The sequence below is a fragment of the Sceloporus occidentalis genome, unplaced genomic scaffold (assembly GCF_023333645.1).
Source record: "Sceloporus occidentalis isolate IW3139 unplaced genomic scaffold, rSceOcc1.0.p SCAF_1, whole genome shotgun sequence".
Taxonomy (NCBI): domain Eukaryota; kingdom Metazoa; phylum Chordata; class Lepidosauria; order Squamata; family Phrynosomatidae; genus Sceloporus; species Sceloporus occidentalis.
The window spans coordinates 320,464,644-320,482,174 of record NW_028316981.1 but is presented as its reverse complement, the minus strand read 5'-3'; the positions used below and the strand labels follow the sequence as shown (position 1 = coordinate 320,482,174).

The following is a 17,531-nucleotide window of genomic DNA, read 5'->3' as shown; positions in this document are numbered from 1 at the left end:
CCACACCAAGTGACACCCTACAAGTGGGGTGACCCTACTGCTCCCCAAACCCCTGCCCCTTTTGGGCAGAAAAGAGCCTGTGGCCTTCTCCTGCTTCCCTTCAAAAGGCTTTAGGAGAGTGGTGAGTGGGTCTCCTTCTTTGGAGGCTGCCTTTAAGCAGAGGCTGGATGGCCATCTGTCAAAATGGGGGGGGGCTTTGATGGAGTTCCTGCATGGCAGAAGACGGGGGTTGGACTGGATGCAAGTCCCCTTCCCAGAGGAAAACGCAATGGGGATACGGAAGGGACGGACCCCGTGGCTTTTCAGGGGGCCACATGCAAATGCCTGACCGCTCACAATGAGGCCTCTGGGTTTGGGGGGGACTTGTTGTTGTTGTTTATTGTTGACTTTACAGCATTCACACACTGCCCTCGTCTCCTTAACTTTGAGGATCGCAAGGTATGAAGGACACAAGGAGCAGGAAGGATGTCTGCAAAACAACTAGGGAAGAGCCTGAACAGGTAGATGCACAAACTGGGCCCTCAAGTCAGAGCCCTGCAAGGCCTTGCATCCCCTGCCCTTGCCCTGGAGGGACCTGGAAGAGGGGCTGGGGGGCCCTGGCTGGGCAGCAGCCCAATGGGCCCCGGTCGGAGCAGCTCCAGCCGAGACCAGAGGCCCAGACACATCAGGAGAAGGAGGAAGCGGGCCTTGGGAAAGAAAGGCCCTGGGCATGGAGGGGAAGGGGGCGCCAAGGGCGAGGGGCCCTAGGGAGGAGGCGCTCTGGGTTGGATGGGGCTGCCATGGAGGGGTCCAGATCCACTCCAGGGCAGCAGTTCACAACAACAAGGCATGGCTTCCACTGCGCCGGCTGTTTGCAGCCCAACCATTGGCCTGGCTCCGAGGAGGCTGCGTCCCCCTTCCTTCCTTCCTTCCTTCCTTCCTTCCTTCCTTCCTTCCTTCCTTCCTTCCTTCCTTCCTCCTTGGCTTTCTCTTCCAAGGCCTTTCGCATTCCTTCCAATCTGCTGTTGTCTCCTGGCTTGGCTGCCAGGGTCCTGGGGCCTCCTTGGTGCCTTGGCCTCAGAGGGCTCCGGGGAGGGAGGGAGGGAGGGGGGGAGGGAGGGCCAGCCCTGGGCCCGCCTCCTGCTCTTCCGCCAGAAGGGGGCGCCGTTGCCAATGTGGTGACGTTCACACGGAAAGGGGGACTTTTCAGAGCTTTTGGTGTGATTTTGGTGCCTGGCTCTATTTCAGTGCGTTTTGGGTGACTTTGGCCCATTTCAGCTCCAGCCCTGACTCTGAGAGCGAGGCTGGGGGCTAGAGAGAGAGCAAGCAGCCCTTGGCAGTCTCTCACACGAACAGTCTTCAGCCAATCAGAGAGAGGACTGGAGAGTGGTCCCCGCCCTCAGGAAACGCTCTCTCTCTCTCTCTCTCTCAGCCCCCGACTTAAGTGTATTTCCTCAGATGCATGGGAATTGTAGTTCATTGTGGCACCAGAGCTCTTTCTCACAAAACTACAATTCCCAGGGTTCCCTAGCACTGAGCCAGGGCAGCTAAAGCGGTCTCAAACTGGATTATTCCTGCAGTGTGTCTTGGACCCAACTCAGGCTGCATCTTCACTCCAGAGACAACCCAGTTTCATACCGTTTTTACTGCCATGGCCCAGTGCTATGAAATCCTGGGAATTGTAGTTTGTTGTGACGCCAGAGTTTGCTGAGAGAGAAGGTTAAATGTCTCCGAAAACTAGAATTCCCAGGATTCCCTAGCACTGAGCCAGGGCAATTAAAAGGGTGTCAAACTGGATTATTTCTGCAGTGCGGCTGCAGCCGAAGACGTTTCTATTTGGCCCAAAGCTCCCTGGAGCCCCTTCATGTCAAAACAAACGCCTTGAAAGTATGGGAAGGACTGAAGGGTTCTTGGATTGCTTTTGATGGCAATTTGGAGAGTTGAAGTCAGTTCCCTCAGGGCTGGGTTTTGTGGCCCTCTTCAGATTCCGGGGACTTTGGGGGGATTCGGGCTGCCTCTTCGGGGAGATCCGGGAGGATTTGGTGCGTTTGGGGAATTATCCTCCTCTTCGAGGCCCCGAGCGGCGCCAGGAAGGACCATGGCCGGGCAGTTCCTGCTGCCGCTGCTGCCGCCCCTCCGGAGGGCTCTGCTGCTCTCTTCCTGGCCGCAGGTGAGGAGGCCCTGACACGCGTCTGCCTTCCCGACGTGACAGACGAGGCCTCTCTCCAGATGCCGGGGCTGACGATGCTTCCTTTCTTCGCAGGGCCGGAGCAGGGCCTTCGGGGCTGCTTCTTCGCGGGAGCCCCCCGGAAGAGAGGGCGAGGTGGCGGAGGCCAGGAAGGCCGCCCTGGAGCAGGAGGAGGCCCCTGGTGCCGGCCGCTCCGTCTTCTCCCGGATCCTGGAGGGCTCCCTGCCCACGCGCTTCCTCTACCAAGACGAACAGGTCCGACCGCGGCCGGGGCAGAAGGGCCTCCTGGGAGTTGGAGTCCTGGCTCGGGCTCATGGCCTCTCTCTTTCCCTGCCTTCCAGTGCGTGGCCTTCCGGGACGTGGCCCCTCAGGCCCCGGTCCACTTCCTGGTCATCCCCCGGAAGCCCATCCCCCGCCTCAGCAGAGCGGACCCCAGCGACGATGGCCAGGTCAGTCGGCGTCACTCCGGCAGAGGCTCCGGGGCATGTGCAGAGTGCAGCAAGAAGGCTGCAGCCCCCTCCGGGTCTCCCAAGGGTCCCCTCCGCCCGCTTGCCCTGCCTTGCCTCGCCTTCACACTCTTCCCCTCTGTTGCATTCTGGGATTTGTAGTTCAGCGAGGCCCCGGGGCTCCCTCTGGCTGAACCTCCTAGACGCCCCTCCTTCGACTGCGAATCCCACAATGCAACGGGGGCAGACAGAGCCATCCAGAGAGTCATAGAGCCATAAAACATAGAATCAACGAAAGAGGAAGAGGGGAGCTTTCTTTCTTTCTTTCTTAGAATGATAGAACCACAGAGTTGGGAGAGACCCCAAAAAGGGTCCTGATCCAGTCCAACCCCCCATTCTGCCATGCAGGAACTCTCAGTCAAAGAATCCCCATTGGCAGATGGCTATTTGAGGAGTCGGGGGGTCACCCCCAACTTAGGGGGTCCCCTGGCGCAGTCAGCACTCCCTGCACCCCCTTAGTGACCCCACTGCCCCTCAGGCCTCAGAAAAAAAACCCCACCATCACTTTCCTGGGCCCTAAGTGTACACTGTTAAGCACTCTGTGTATGTGTGTGTGTGTGACCCCAATGAGGGGACCCCACCCCACCCCACTGACCGCCTCCTCTAACCCCCACCCCTAATAGCTCCTTGGACACTTGCTGGTCGTGGCCACCAAAGTGGCGAAGGCGGAGGGTCTCTCAGAGGGCTTCCGCGTGGGTGAGTAACGCATGCGCACCCCGCCATTGCTATGCAGCTGTGCCTCTTTTTCCAAGGACGGGGGTCTCCCCACTTGGCCTTCAGGGTCCTGAGGGTCCAGTTGTCTGGCACAGCTTACAAGGCCCCCTGGGAACAGCGAGACCCTCACTTTCAGGACCTTCCCCACAGGGAGGGCACACACTTTTGGTGACAGCGGTGTACAGAGCTGGACGAGAGGAAGGGGGTCTTCCTCGTCAGCAGGAAGACCCACCTTCCACCTCCTCTTCTTCTTGCAAGGTGGACTTTTGGGGGTCAGCAGCCCATGCTTGACCTCACCTTTCCGACCCTTGAGGATGAAAGCCAGACCCAGATCTTGTGGCTTCTTGGCTGCAGGGCCAAGTTGGGCAAAAAAGACGGGTCTGGGGTCCCCCCAGCTAGCCCCCCAGCCCAGCTGCCCCCTTCCTCTCATTCATCCATCCGTCCATCTATCCTCCCCTCCTTCCCTTCTTTTTTCCAGTGATCAACGACGGGAAGCACGGCGCCCAATCCGTGTACCACCTCCACCTCCACGTCTTGGGGGGCCGCCAGATGGAGTGGCCGCCCGGCTGACCAAGGCCGCACCCCACCGACGGAGCCACCCTAAAATAAAATAAAGCCTTGTGGAGTGGGACCGCCTTGACTGTTGATCAGAGGGGTCTTGGGGGGGCTTCCCAGGGAGTCAAGGGGGGGCGGAGGCATTTCCTCTTGGGGAGTGGCACTATTACTTCCCTCCATCTGGACACGAAGTATAGTGAAGTATATTGATGCAGCCTAGAATCACATTGGCCTTGTTAGCTTGTGGTCTACATGGACTCCCAGATCCCTTTCAGACATAGTTTTGTTCAGCCAGGTGTCCCCCATAATCCTATATCTCTGCATTTCATTCCCCCCCCCCCCCCAAGTGCCGTACCTTACATTTCTTCGTGTTGAATTTCATTTTGTTAGCTTTGGCCCAGCTTTCTAGTCTATTCAGATCATTTTGAATCTTGATCCTGTCCTCTGGAGTATTAGCTATTCTTCCTAATTTGGTGTCATCTGCAAATTTGATAAGTATGCCTTCTATTCCTTCATCCAAGTCATTGATAAAGATGTTGAACAGCACTGGGCCCAGGACAGAGCCCCACTGGTCACTTCTCTTCTAGCAGCGGAGGCAGCGCACCTCCTCCCTCTCCTGCTCTCAGGGCAAAAGGGCCCACAGACAGCTTGAGGTGCTGCGCTCGGCCCACCCTTCCTCTGGTGGCCTTGTGCCACTCCCCTTTGGAAGTGGTCAGTTGGGAGTGCTGCTGGTCCATCGCTCCCTTCCGGGCAAAGGAAAACGGGGGCACCTCATGCAGGGAGCCTTTCTTTAGCTTTCCCCCCTCCCCCAAGAGCAGTGGGGTGGGAGGCTGCCAGCGTGCCCCTTAGTGCACACATAAGCATAGAATCATAGAGTTGGAAGAGATCAGAAGGACCGCCCAGTCCAGCCCCATTCTCCCATGCAGGAACTCTCCATAAAAGCATATCTGATACCAACATCAAGGTATTGATTTGTCACCCCTGATGAAGATGCTGAAGTGATCATAGAATCATAGAGTTGGAAGAGACCAGAATGACGTCCAGTCCCACCCCGTTCTGCCATGCAGGAACTCTCAGTCGAAGCATCCCCATTGACAGCCATCCAGCCTCTGCTTAAAGACCAGATTTCCGCGGCGTGAGGGGCTGGGGGAGACATTGTGCCCCCCACTCACCCATTGCCTTCCTCCACAACAACAGCCTGGTCAGCTGCTGCATTATGAGTAGATTTTGGGGTGCTAACTTTTGGGGTTCCATAGGAACCAACCCTGTACCCCAAGAGGTCAGCCATTTTGGTTGTGCCAAAGATGGTTTTTTTTGGGTGCTCAGACCCCCTGGCTGCTAGGAACGGGACCTGTACTTGTCAGACCCTCAGCGCAGCTTTGGCACGTGTTTGAACATGACAATTGGCAGCCATTTTCTTTGCGCGGAGCATAGATTTCGGAGTATGTGTGACCCCTCTCCAAACTTAGCACCCCAAAATCTAGAACTCTCCTAAAGTTGACACCCTCAAATCTATAACCGCCAAAGATAGCACCCCTAGAAAGTTGACACCTCAAGACCTAGAACCCACAAATCAAGGAGGCGGGACTAAGACCCAAAAGGGGGCAGGTCACCTGTCACTTTTGAGTTTGACAAAAGGAATACACCTATTACTATTTTGCATTGCATGGAAATCACGAGGGGGGCCCTGGTCAGTGCCACCTTGGAAAGATGGACGGACACGAGGTCGTCAGGGTTAGGAGAGGTCATGCTTCTGAATGCCATGGATGCCCCCTGGGCTGGGCTGCCTCCTTGACCAGTGTGGCCACCGCAGCATCAGAATGACCTCTCCTCCCCTCTTGGCTGTTTGGAAAGCCCCAGAATTCGGAGCACCTTGGACCGGGTGGCTGGAGGCTTAGTTAAGGATGCTGGGAGCTCCTGTCCAGAGGGTTAGGAGAGGTCATGCTGATGAATGCCATGGATGCCCTCTGGGCTTGACCACTGCCTTAACCAATGTGGTCGTCACAGCAGACTGACCTCTCCTCCTCCGCCTTCTGCATAGGTTCATCTTGACTGTTTGGAAAGCCCCAGAATTCGGAGGCCTGGTTGCCGGGAGGATTGGTCAGTTGTCCCCCCTGGTGCCAGTGTCCTCCTTCGCCTTCTTTTGCAAATGCGAAGACAGCCAGGATTTGGGAAGAGAGTGTTTGCTCTCCTCGCTGGCCTGGCCTGATTCTAAATTTGGAGGCCTTTGCCCACTCTCCATTGGCACAAGGACAATGCACAGGGGTGTGTTTGTGCATGGCTGGTTGGCACACATGTGTCCATGCGTCTGCGTAGGGTGAGGTCTCTGGGGCCTTCGCAGGGAGGACGAACCGCAGGCGGCCATGGCTGCAGCAGCTGGACAATAGCCCCCTTGTTCCCTGCGAGGCACAGCGCTCTCCCAAGTGGGCACCAGGTGGCGCTGCTAAGCAGCCAGGAGGAGCCCTGCTGCTGACCACTCTCTGCTTTGGCCAGAGGGACTCCGGCCAGCCGGACAGAGGCAAAGCAGGATTGTCCACTCAGAGGCCTCTCTGATCGCCACCACAACCACCCCCCAAACCCAGTCATAGGCCCTTTTTCGTTTTCTCATATTTTCCGACACGAACCAGTCCAGTGCGAAAACGCAGTCGCACCTCCTCATATTGCTGTGGCCATTTTAGGCTTTTCCAATAGAAGTATAGTGTCTAGATCGAGGGAAGCAATAGTGCCACTCTATTCTGGTTTGGTCAAGTATTTGAAGGGATGTCATATTGCAGAGGGAGCAAGCTTGTTTTCTGCTGCTCCAGAGAATAGAACAAAGAACAATGTGTTAGGAAGGATCGAAGGAGGGGGATTTAATTAGCTCAAATTTATGAGAGGCAAGTCCTAACGACGCACGCAGCGGATCGTGTCCCTGTGTGTATCCCAGAGGTCATCTAGACCAACCCAAGAAACAGAGACTCCAATGCCAATATAGACACTTATTAAAGCCACACGACAAAAGGGATCACACACACACACATCCAATGCTAAAGCAAGGGAGGGGGACAGTTTGGGAGTAAAGGAGAAAGGATAGAGGCACCGTTGGGATATCGACCTTAGGAGTCTTCTCCAAAGCGACGGATGTGAGGGATGGAGGATGGTGAAACACGGCCGCGGGAACCGGGAAAGCAAGCGACGGCCGCGGTGGCCAGGAGCTGAGTTCCAGCGGGCAAAGCTAACTTAGAGGCCCGAGAGAGAGAGACATTCAGCTTGGCTTCAAGGCTCAAGGGATTTCAGCAGAGCCCAAGGCTCAGGGAACTCCAGCCTGGAGCAGCAGCCCTACAAGCAAGGTTTTGAGGTTTGGAACTCAAAGCTCAACAAGCCCCATGAGGGCAGAAATCGGGGTCCTTTGATAGCCCTGAACATAACCTCAGGCTATGGCTACCTGGCGCACAAAGGTCTTGGTGGCTATCTTTGGTCTAAGCTGAAACCTACACAATGGATACTCAAAGAAGAGGTCTGGCACCTTTCAGGGGAAGGCAAACATCTCAATGGCAGAGCTGTTAATTCAATCCCTCGCTCATGAGGAGAGAGGCTACTTCTTTGTCCTCTTCTCTTTGGGATGCCTGCAAAGCTTGTAGGGCAACTCCCAGAACTGGTTTCTTGAGGTTTAAATCTACCTCTTTCTATGACCAAGTCCAGCCAAGGCTGCTGGCTGCGGGGTCGGCTCGCTTTTAGGGTCATGGCGGCTAGCGATGGGGTCATGATTTTAGATCGCTTGGCACCCAAAATTGACATAAAACCAAACTCAGTAACAAATGGATGCAAGCTTCATCCAAAAGGGCGAAGGGTCTGGAAACTATGAAGCCTTATGAGGAAAGACCTAGGGATCTGGGGCTGTTTAGCCTGGAGAAGAGAAGGCTAAGAGGTGATATGGTAGCCTTGTTTAAGCATTTGAAGGGGTGCCATATTGAGTAGGGAGAGAGCTTGTTTTCTGCTGCTCCAGAGACTGGGAGACAGTGGAGTAATGGGTGCAAACTGCAGGGAAAGAGATTACAGCTCCACATGCCCTTTCTGCCCTTTCCTCCTGCCCAGATCTCCTTTGATGAAGGGCATCTTGGCGCCTGCCTTGCTCCCATCTTTCCCAAGCCCTGGGACTTGTGGGCCCTTGTCTTCCAAAAGGTTGTGCCCTTAGCAAAGCAGAGGAAGGGGCCTCTCCGGCTGCGTCCTGGAGGCTGCTGTGTGTTTGTCTTGTGGGGGGAGGAAGCAGGAACGTGCCATTTGCAACGGTGGCAGCTGCGTCTGCTAATCGGCCCATCAAGGGCCTGGCAGATGGTGGCCATCTGCTGAGCCAGGCCCCCCTGGGGCTAAGAGTAGACCGGCCGCCTGGCCCTCCTCCTGGATCGGCTTTGCCTCTGGAATGGCCCTGAGGGTCTCCATATCTGCCCCACGCCATCGTGGCGGGGTTCGGGGGGGGTCACAGAATCCCAGTTGGAAGGCACCCCAAGAAGGGCCCTGATCCAGTCCAACCCCTTTCTTCTGCCATGCAGGAACTCCCCATCAAAGCATCATAGAACCATAGAGTTGGAAGAGACCCCAAGAAGGGTCATCCAGTCCAACCCCATTCTGCCATGCAGGAACTCTCAACCCTACTAACAAGCTGCTTAGCAGATCAGCCCTGCTCCTTCTCTGTGCCCTGGGAACAGATGTGGCCCTAAGGGGCCAGGGGCCAGGTAGGGACCCTCCCTGCTCCTAGGAAGGGTCCCAGTTGGAGGAGCAACGACCCAGTCCGCCGTGCAAAGGCCACGGCTGGAACGATGAGAGGGTCTTGCAAGTGGCTGGGCGTTTGTCATAGAATGATAGAACCACAGAGTTGGAAGGGACCCCAAGAAGGGCCCTGATCCAGTCCAACCTCCTTCTGCCATGCAGGAACTCTCCATCAAAGCATCCCCATTGACAGATGGCCATCCAGCCTCTGTTTAAAGGCCTCCAAGGAAGGAGACACCATCATAATCTCCATCGAGGGAGTTTCTTCCTCTCTCAAACAGCCCTTACTGTCAGAGCTTGCTCCCTCCTCAATATGACATCCCTTCAGATACTTAGAACAAGGCTCTCATATCACCCCTTAACCTTCTCTTCTCCAGCTAAACATCCCCAGCAGTTCCCTCAGTCTCTCCTCAGAGGGCTTCATGGTTTCCAGGCCCTTCACCATTTCAGCCACCCTCCTTTGGACACATGGCTCCAGTTTCTCCACATCCTTTCTGAACTGTTTTGCCCAGAACTCGACACAGGATTATTCCAGGTGGGGCCTGACCAGAGCAGAATAGAGTGGCACTATGACTTCCCTGGATTTGGACACTATACTTCTATTGATACAGCCTACAATCGCATTGGCCTTTTTAGCTGCCGCATCACACTGTTGGAGAATCTTTGCCCCTCCCTCATAGAGAATCATGGAGGAAGCCTTATCTCTAGGGAGTCCTAGCCAGTGCCTCCCATCTCTCCCTATGGGCGAGTGTGGGGATGGATGCCTGCCCTCCCTCGGCAGTCTCTGGAGGGGCACCCCTGACTCTCCCTCGGAGACCCCTCCCTTCCGTCTTGGACCAGCGCCTGGAAGGATGCTCCAGGAAGACTGCATCCCTGCGTTGCCATGGCGACAGCCAATCGGAAGCTTCCCCGTCTCGCTTTTCCGCGTGCGTCGTCTCCTTGGCAACGGCGTCGGCGTCCTTTCGGTGGGGAGGATGGAGCTGGACGGGTGAGTTGGGGGGGTCCCATCATCCCTCCCCAGGAGGGAGCCCTCGCCGTGTCCTTGCTCTGCCCCACGGTTCGGGGCTTTGGGAGGGGCTCCGGGGGTCTCAGCTCCCCTTCTTCCCTTCTCCCTCCTTCTTGCTGCAGCCGAGGGCCGTCTCGGGCGCTGGGGCCGATGGAGGAGGCGGAGCCAGGCCCGGGGGGGCAGCCCACTGGACAGGGGCCCCAGGCTCAGCCCCCCAGCCAAGAAGAAGAAGAAGAGCAGCAGGAGGAGAGGGGGCTCCCCGGCTGCTTCCCGGTGGAGCTGCCCCCCTGCCACCGGCCCCACGGGGCCCCTCTGGGCGAACTGGTGGCCAGCCAGGCCCCCCCGCAGCCCCCCAGCGAGAGAGCCCCCCAGGAGAGCCCCCGGCCGATGCCCCCCCGAGGGAAGTGCCTGCTGGACAACTGGCAGGAGGAGGTATGAAAGGGGGGGGGGCTGCCCAGGGCTAGGGGTCAGGGGCAGGAGAAGGGAGCAGTGGCTGGGGGGCTGCCCTCCTTCCTCCTCCCCCTGCTTCTGCCCCCATCTTGCCCTCCCTCCCCTCGCAGAGGGCCACCAACCCCTTGGACCAGGTGCCTTGTCCAGAGATGGGGACGGAGAGCTACGTCTTCCGAGGGGGACACCGGGGTCTCCTCACCCTCCAGGCCCAGGCCGGACTGGCCAGCGCCACCACCACCAAGGAGGCCTTCCAGACCCCCCGGAGGACCGGGCTGCCAGTCAGAGGTCAGCGGGGCATCTGGGGGGCAGCAATGGGAGACCTGCCTCCCTACTCTCAAAGTTGGGGGGCTGGTCTCCTCCTGGCCGGAGGGAGGGGGAAATAGCTGACCCCTTGGCTGGCCCTTAGTCATCTCAGACCCCTGTGACCTTTCTGTTCTTACCCCCCAAAAACCTAGGCAAGCGTGAGGCCATGATGGAGTGGCTCCTCTACCAGAAACACAGGTGAGCAACAAACCTGGAAGACCCCCCCCAATCTCAGACCCCCCTCCCAGTCCTGTCCCCCAAAAGCTTTCAGGGGGGGTCTCCAGCCTGTGAAACCCCTGGAGCTGCAACAGGAAGAGGGCAAGGCTTCCTCCTCCTCCTTCCTTGGAAGTCTTTAAGTAGAGGTCAATGCTTTGACTGAGAGTTCCTGCATGGCAGGAGAGGGTTTAACCAGATCATCCACTTCTGACCCTCTTGGTGGTCACTTTGTCCCTCCAGCAAAGAGGTCTTTGCGGAGCAGGTGCAGGCCGCCCCCAGACCCATGGAGTCCCAGTCCACCACCCACCGGGATTTCTTCCAGGAGGGCTTCGTCTCCATGCCCCCAGCCCCCACCATGGTGAGTTGGAAAGCCTTTTTTGAGGGGTACCTCCTCCTCAGACCCAAATGTACCAGGCCTAAGAGGGCAACCCTTGTACAACTCTCCTCCGCAGCCGCACAACTACCGCCTGGAGCAGCCGCAGACCTTCTGGAGGGAGAACGCCCAACGGGTGACCGTGAGTGACCGCCTGGGAACCCCCCACCCAATTGTGTCCTTGGCAAGGACAGAGGAGTTGGGGGACAGCAGCGGGTCACTCATCTCCCCCCAACCTTCTGCCATGCACCTGTTGCTCTCCCAAAATGGAAGAATGTCCCCCCAAAAACCAATGCTCCTCCAGCCAATGCTCTGGCCATCCCTGGAGGAAGGGGACCCCTATGTGGTTCAAGGGGGGGTGGTCTTCCTGCCTCTCAGGGCCCTCTCCCCACTTTTTGCAGGGCGTCTCTTGCATCCGGACAGAGGACACCCCCTTTAAGAAATGTGCAGCCTTCACAACCCCCGCCGCAGATTACCTGGAGCAGCCCCATGACCAAGAGACCTACCCGAATTTCTAGTGGAAATAAAAGGCAGTGGACTCACCCAGGACCCCCCCCCTCTGTGTGTGGGTTTGTGTGCCCACATGTGTGCCTTTCAGGGTGGGCATAAAGTGGGCACTGCCAGTACTTTGGGGGAAGGGTCAAAGAAGGCCAGGGCAGGCCTGCAATCCTGAGCTGCCCCCCCCCATTCCTCTCCAGTCCTGGGGGTCAGCCCCAGCCAGTCCATGGGACAGCCCCTGACAGAGGCATCTGCCTCGCCCTGAGATGGTGACCCATGGAAGAGCCAGTCGTGAGTTCCAGCTTCTCATGCCAGGCCAGGCCAGGCATGACCGACGGCAGGGAAATCAGACTCCATGTCTATTCCGGGTCAAATAGCAATAGCAAATCCATTTCTATACCGCTTCTCAGTGCACTTAAGCACTCCCTAAGCGGTTTAAAAAGTGTAAGCAAATTGCCCCCAACAATCTGAGGACTCATTTTAGCCACCTCCTCGGAAGGATGCAAGCCTGAGTTGAGCTGGTATTGAACTCGCAACCTTATGGTTAACTCGCAGCAGTTAAATGCAGGACAGGCATTTAACTGCTGCGCCACCAGGGTCAAAGGGGAAGGGGGCTAAGCCCTGCGTGGCATTCCCCCCCCCCCCGACTCCCGAGAAGAAACACAACAGCAGCCCCAGATTAAAAAGTCTGTATTCCAACAAAATATTCTGCGCTATTTCTGGATTCGTATATTTACACCTGGGGAGTGGGTCGGCTCAGCCGGCTGAGCTGTGGGGAAGGGCCCCAGCCAGGGTCAGGGTCCAGCCCCTTCCCCAGCTGGACATGTTGGGGGGCTGGGGGCAGCCTTGCTCCAGCCGGGCGCAAGTGGCCGGAAACTCACCCACAGGGCCACGGATGGCACAGTCCACATCTTTGGCAGCTGGGGGGCCCAGCATTGTGGAGCAGTCTTCAGGGGGTCCTTCCCCAGACCCCCACCGCGCATCTTCTCCATCCGATCTTTCGTGATTTGTTCTCTCTGTCTTTCTCTCAACCACTCAGTTTGTCATTGCTAGGGGTCAGGGGTCCATTGCTTGAGACGAAGTGAGTTTTGGCGGCAGCGCCTGCAGAGCTACTGCCCTGCCCCGAATGGGGGGGAGTCTCAGGTGGGGGGTCAGGAGCGTCCGCTTCAGATGACCACTGCGTTCCTCTCGCTCAGCAGCCAGTACGTCCGCATCTTCCCCTTGCCCTGCCATAATGGGGAGGGGGAAGCGGTCAGTGGGGGGTTGAAAGGACAGTGGGGAGCACTGACCCCACTTCCCAGCCAGCCTGTGCCCCCTTTGATCCCACATCTCTCAATATGGCCAACATAGGAGACCATAGGGGTAGGCTGGGGGTCCCACCTTCATCTCCACATCTCCCCTCAGTTCCAGCTCAAAGCAGCCAAATTCATCCAGGATCTCTTTAGTGGTGGAGGAGACGTGGATCTTCAGGGCTGGACAAAGGAGGAAGGAGAAGGGGTCAGAAGGGGCAAAACTGAATGCAATATACACTTGTCCCTCCATATTCGTTTGGGTTAGGGGCACAAGACTCCCCCCCCCCGTGAATATGGAAAACCCACATATAACAAAAAATACCCCAAGGACACCTCTCTAGGAATCTCTAGGTCCTCCAGGGCAACTCTGTGGTCAACGCCCAACAGACACTGACCATAGAATTGCACCGGAGGAGCTACAACAGCCTAGTAGAGTAGGAATCTCTAGGTTCTCCAGGGCAACTGTGGCCAACTTCCAACAGACACTGACCATAGAACTGCGCTGGAGGAGCTACAAAGGCCTAGTAGAGTATCCTCTCTAGGAATCGCTAGGTCCTCCAGGGCAACTCTGTGGTCAATGCCCAACAGACACTGACCATAGAACTGCACTGGAGGAGCTATAAAGGCCTAGTAGAGTGTTCTCTCTAGGAATCTCTAGGTCCTCCAGGGCAACTCTGTGGTCAACCTCCAACAGACACTGGAAAATGTCTCACCTTCGCCATTGGACTCCATGCGCGACGCCGTGTTGACCGTGTCCCCAAAGAGACAGTAGCGGGGCATCTTGAGGCCCACCACCCCAGCACACACAGGCCCTGCATGGGGAAGAATTGACCGTTGCCTGTGGGGGGTCTACCCAAGAGGGGCCAGGTTGACCCCAACCCACACCTGGAGACCTCTGCCTGTTCGCCTAGGACTTACCTGAGTGGATGCCGACCCGCAGGCGGAGCTGCTCGCTGGGCCGGTGCCGGATGCGGAAGGTCTTGACCGCCTCCAGGAGGGCCAGGGCCATGCGGACGATCTCGTGGGCGTGCACTTTGCCATTGCGAACCGGCAGCCCCGAGACCACCATATAGGCATCTCCAATCGTCTCCACCTGCAGAGTGGGGACAGCCCTGGCTCAGACCAGTTCTGTCCCATGGATCCTGTGTATGGGGTCCAGGCCCAGGGACCATAGTTTTGCCCCCCACTTTGGCAGCATTTCCCCAGACCCATGGCAGCCATAGGCTGGATGGCCATTGTGTCATTGGGGATGCTTTGATTGGGAGTTCCTGCATGGCAGAATGGGGTTGGACTGGATCAGGGTCTTTCTTGGGGTCCTTCCAGCTCTAGGATTCTATGATTCTATGTTGGCACCCACCTTGTAAACGTCAAAGTTGTCGATGATGGCATCAAAGCAGGTGTAGAGGTCATTGAGGAGGGTTACCACCTGGAAGAATGGGAAGTGGGTCAGGTGAGTGGGGGGTTGGAGGGACCCCTGAAGTATGAGCAGCAGAAGGAAGGTGCAGGAAGGCAGGTGTGTGCCAGGTAAGCCTACCTGACCAGGACCAGAGACCCCCAAATGCCTGAAAGCAAACCTGGTATGGGGAGGCTGCATGGATGGGTTGGGGGCAGGGGTCAAGTTCCCCCCAGGTGTGATCCCAACAAGGCCTGGCCCTTGAGGGAGCAAGCTTGTTTTCTGCTGCTCCAGGGAATAGGAGACAATGGAGAAATGGATGCAAGCTCCAGGAAAAGAGGTTCCACCTCAAAATTAGGAGGAACCTCTACGTCTGGAAACCATTAAGCCCTTTGAAGAAAGACTGAGGGAGCTGGGGATGTTTAGCCTGGAAAAGAGAAGGTTAAGAGGTGATATGGCTGTCACACTGAGGAGGGAGCAAGCTTGTTTTCTGCTGCTTCAGAGAATAGGACACAATGGAGCAATGCATGCAACTGCAGAAAAAGGGATTCCAGCTGAACATTAGGAGGAACTTCATGACAGTAAGGGCTGTTCAACAATGGAGTCTGGTGGAGTCTCCTTCCTTGGCTGGATGGCCATCTGTCAACGGGGATGCATTGATGGACAGTTCCAGCATGGCAGAATGGGGTCGGACTGGATGACCCTTGTGGGTCTCTTCCAAGTCTATGATGGTATGATCCCCCTGCCCTACCTGCATGGGGGTGCTCTCGGCCGAGAGGGAAGTGAACCCCACAATGTCGCTGAAGTAGATGGTGACGCAGTCGAAGGCCTCCGCTTGGACCGTCTCCCCACGCTTTAGCTGCTCAGCCACGGAGCTGGGAGAGAGAAAGGGACAATGGTAGTGGGGCTCCTGCAAGCCCTCTTGAACCCATGCCAGGAGCCATGCAAAGAGTGCTTCACATTCCCCAGCAGGTGCATGCCCACCTTGCTGGGTCAGTGTCCCCCCCCCCATGCCTCCAGAGACTCACTGGGGCAGGATCTGGTAGAGGAGGTTCTCAGCCTTGCGCTTCTCCTCCAGGTAGGCCTGGGTGCGCTCCTCCACCAGCTTCTCCAGGTTGTTGGCATACTGCTCCATGCGTGAGAGCAGGTTGTCCAGGATGCTGGTGGCGCCTTCCCTACGGAGAGGAAGAGGAAGAGGGGAGGAAGCAGGGGCAATGAAGGGGCAGCAAAGACCCGTGCTTTCCATGTGTAAAACAGGTGTTGCATGACAGCCACAGGAAAACAGGGGCAAAGGTGTCCCCCTCCCCGTGCAAATGCGTCTCCTGCGCAAGCGTTTTTGCGCAACACACTTTGGAAGCCTTTTCGCCACCAAGGGGCACCCAGATGCTATGTGCAGGTGATGGCTCTATGCTCAGCATGCAAGAAGACCCCCGCCATAGGAAAACATAACCCTAGGATTGCCCACTTTGCAACCCACTCCTCAACCACGCCAGCTATCTGGTTGTCATGCGCCTTCGAGTCATTCCCAACATATGGCCACCCCAAGGCAAACCTGTCAGGGGGCTTTACTTGGCAAGTTTTGTCCAGAGGATGTTTGCCAACCTGGCCTTCCTGCGAGACTGAGAGAGTGTGACTTGCTCACGGTCATGCAATGGGTTTCTGTGGCCCAATGGGGATTTGAAGCCAGGTCCCCAGAGTCGTAGTCCAGTGCTTAAACCACTGCGCCACACTGGCTTGCAATGTATGTGGTGAGCAACTTGCTTCTTAGAATCATAGAACTGGAAGAGACCCCACAAAGGGCTGACCAGTCCAACCCCATTCTTCTGCCATGCAGGAACTCCCCATCAAAGCATTCCCATTAACAGATGGCCATCCAGCCTCTGTTTCAAGACCTTTAAGTGAGGAGATTCCATCATCTCAATTAAGGGAGTATCTTCCACTGTCAAACAGCCCTTACTCTCAAGAAGTTCCTCCTAATGTTCAGCTGGAATCTCTGCTCCTATAGATTGCATCCATTGTTCTGGGTTTTCTTCTCTGGAGCAGCAGAAAACAAGCTTGCTCCATCTTCTAGCCATTTGATGTGGGACCCTCGGCCTGGTTTCACAGAAGCCCCCCCCCCCCGACCTTCCTTGTGAGGGGGGGAGAAGGACACTGGAGGGCATGGGGAGCTACCAACCTCTGCTGGGACCTCCCCACATCTCTGCCCCAGATGAGAGGAGATTTTAAGCCCGGCCCCTCAATATGGGGGATCCTGTGCAGGCATCAATAGAATCACAGAATCATAGAATTGGAAGAGACCCCAAGAAGGGCCATCCAGTCCAACCTCCTGCCATGCAGGAACTCTCAATCAAAGCATCCCCAACAGATGGCCATCCAGCCTCTGTTTAAAGAAGTAAAGGAAGTATAGTGTCTAGATCAAGGGAAGTAATAGTGCCACTCTCTTCTGCTTTGCTCAGGCCTCACCTGGAATAATCATAGGTCCAGTTCTGGGCACCAGAATTCAAAAAGGATGTGGAGAAACTGGACCGTGTCCAGAGGAGGGCAACCAAAATGGTGAAGGGTCTGGAAACCATGAAGCCCTATAAAGAATGACTTAGGAAGGTTAATATGTTTGGCCTGGAGAAGGGAAGGTTAAGAGGTGATATGATAGCCCTGTTTAAGTATTCGAAGGGATGTCACATGAGGATGGAGCAAACTTGTTTTCTGATGCTCCAGAGAATAGGACACGAGGAGCAATGGATGCAAGCTCCAGGAAAAGAGATTCCAGCTCAACATTAGGAGGAACTTCTAAGTTTTGAAACTATAAATCCCTATGAGGAGAGACTTAGGGAGTTAGGGATGTTCAGCCTGGAGAAGAGATGCTTAAGAGGTGATATGATAACAGCCCTGTTTAAATACTTGAAGGAATATCATATGAGGAGGGAGCAAGCTTGTTTTCTGCTGCTCCAGAAAATAGGACGCAATGGATGGAAGCTGCTCAACATTAGGAGGAACTTCCTGAAAGTAAGGACTGTTCAACAGTGGAATATACTCCTTCAGAGTGTAGTGGGGTCTCCCTCCTTGGAGGTCTTTAAGCAGAGGCTGGATGGCCATCTGTCAATGAGGATGCTTTGATGGAGAGTTCCTGCATGGCAGAATGGGGTTGGATAGGATCAGGGCCCTTGGTTGGGGTCTCTTCCAACTCTATGGTCCTATGATTCTATATCAGATGGCGCAGCCCCCTCCCGGTCTCTTGGGGGAAACGCAGATCCCCGGCCTTCCCAGCGTGGGGGACACAGAGGATGCTGCTAAGGTCTGCCCCCCCCCGCCACT

At 56.3% G+C, this 17,531-nt stretch overlaps 3 protein-coding genes across 4 annotated transcripts in view; 2 read left to right on the top strand and 1 right to left on the bottom strand.

The window, feature by feature from the left end:
- Nucleotides 1–1,777: 1,777 nt before the first annotated feature.
- Nucleotides 1,778–4,018, top strand: HINT2 (histidine triad nucleotide binding protein 2). Its single transcript, XM_089498815.1, has 5 exons — nucleotides 1,778–2,149; nucleotides 2,243–2,422; nucleotides 2,509–2,616; nucleotides 3,297–3,369; nucleotides 3,866–4,018. Exons 1-5 carry the CDS (start codon nucleotides 1,904–1,906, stop codon nucleotides 3,955–3,957), a joined length of 699 nt encoding a protein of 232 aa, XP_089354941.1. The 5' UTR covers nucleotides 1,778–1,903; the 3' UTR covers nucleotides 3,958–4,018.
- A 5,069-nt stretch (nucleotides 4,019–9,087) lies between these two features.
- Nucleotides 9,088–12,228, top strand: SPAG8 (sperm associated antigen 8). Of its 2 annotated transcripts, none has more exons than XM_089498782.1 (7): nucleotides 9,088–9,676; nucleotides 9,817–10,126; nucleotides 10,255–10,429; nucleotides 10,600–10,645; nucleotides 10,904–11,021; nucleotides 11,116–11,178; nucleotides 11,438–12,228. In XM_089498782.1, exons 1-7 carry the CDS (start codon nucleotides 9,375–9,377, stop codon nucleotides 11,552–11,554), a joined length of 1,131 nt encoding a protein of 376 aa, XP_089354908.1. In that variant the 5' UTR covers nucleotides 9,088–9,374; the 3' UTR covers nucleotides 11,555–12,228. The 2 variants fall into 2 exon arrangements, with proteins under 2 accessions (XP_089354908.1, XP_089354900.1); XM_089498774.1 differs by having other exon boundaries at nucleotides 9,781–10,126.
- The window catches only part of LOC149324308 (atrial natriuretic peptide receptor 2-like), a 31,356-nt gene continuing 26,032 nt past the window's right edge, over nucleotides 12,208–17,531 (bottom strand). The window contains exons 16-22 of the mRNA XM_089488672.1: nucleotides 15,248–15,394; nucleotides 14,971–15,094; nucleotides 14,184–14,252; nucleotides 13,745–13,919; nucleotides 13,540–13,638; nucleotides 12,915–13,006; nucleotides 12,208–12,760 (exon numbers count right to left, since the gene is read on the bottom strand). Coding sequence (XP_089344798.1) covers nucleotides 12,701–12,760; nucleotides 12,915–13,006; nucleotides 13,540–13,638; nucleotides 13,745–13,919; nucleotides 14,184–14,252; nucleotides 14,971–15,094; nucleotides 15,248–15,394 — 766 coding nt within the window. The 3' untranslated portion in view covers nucleotides 12,208–12,700. The remainder of the gene's footprint in view (nucleotides 12,761–12,914; nucleotides 13,007–13,539; nucleotides 13,639–13,744; nucleotides 13,920–14,183; nucleotides 14,253–14,970; nucleotides 15,095–15,247; nucleotides 15,395–17,531) is intronic.

Coding starts and splice junctions, on each gene's coding strand:
- SPAG8 (XM_089498774.1), top strand. CDS start 9,375: ATGGAGGAAGCCTTATCTCTAGGGAGTCCTAGCCAGTGCCTCCCATCT. Junction 10,430..10,599: donor GACCGGGCTGCCAGTCAGAG/GTCAGCGGGGCA, acceptor CCAAAAACCTAG/GCAAGCGTGAGGCCATGATG. Junction 11,179..11,437: donor AGAACGCCCAACGGGTGACC/GTGAGTGACCGC, acceptor CACTTTTTGCAG/GGCGTCTCTTGCATCCGGAC.
- HINT2 (XM_089498815.1), top strand. CDS start 1,904: ATGGCAATTTGGAGAGTTGAAGTCAGTTCCCTCAGGGCTGGGTTTTGT. Junction 2,150..2,242: donor TGCTCTCTTCCTGGCCGCAG/GTGAGGAGGCCC, acceptor CTTTCTTCGCAG/GGCCGGAGCAGGGCCTTCGG. Junction 3,370..3,865: donor CTCAGAGGGCTTCCGCGTGG/GTGAGTAACGCA, acceptor TCTTTTTTCCAG/TGATCAACGACGGGAAGCAC.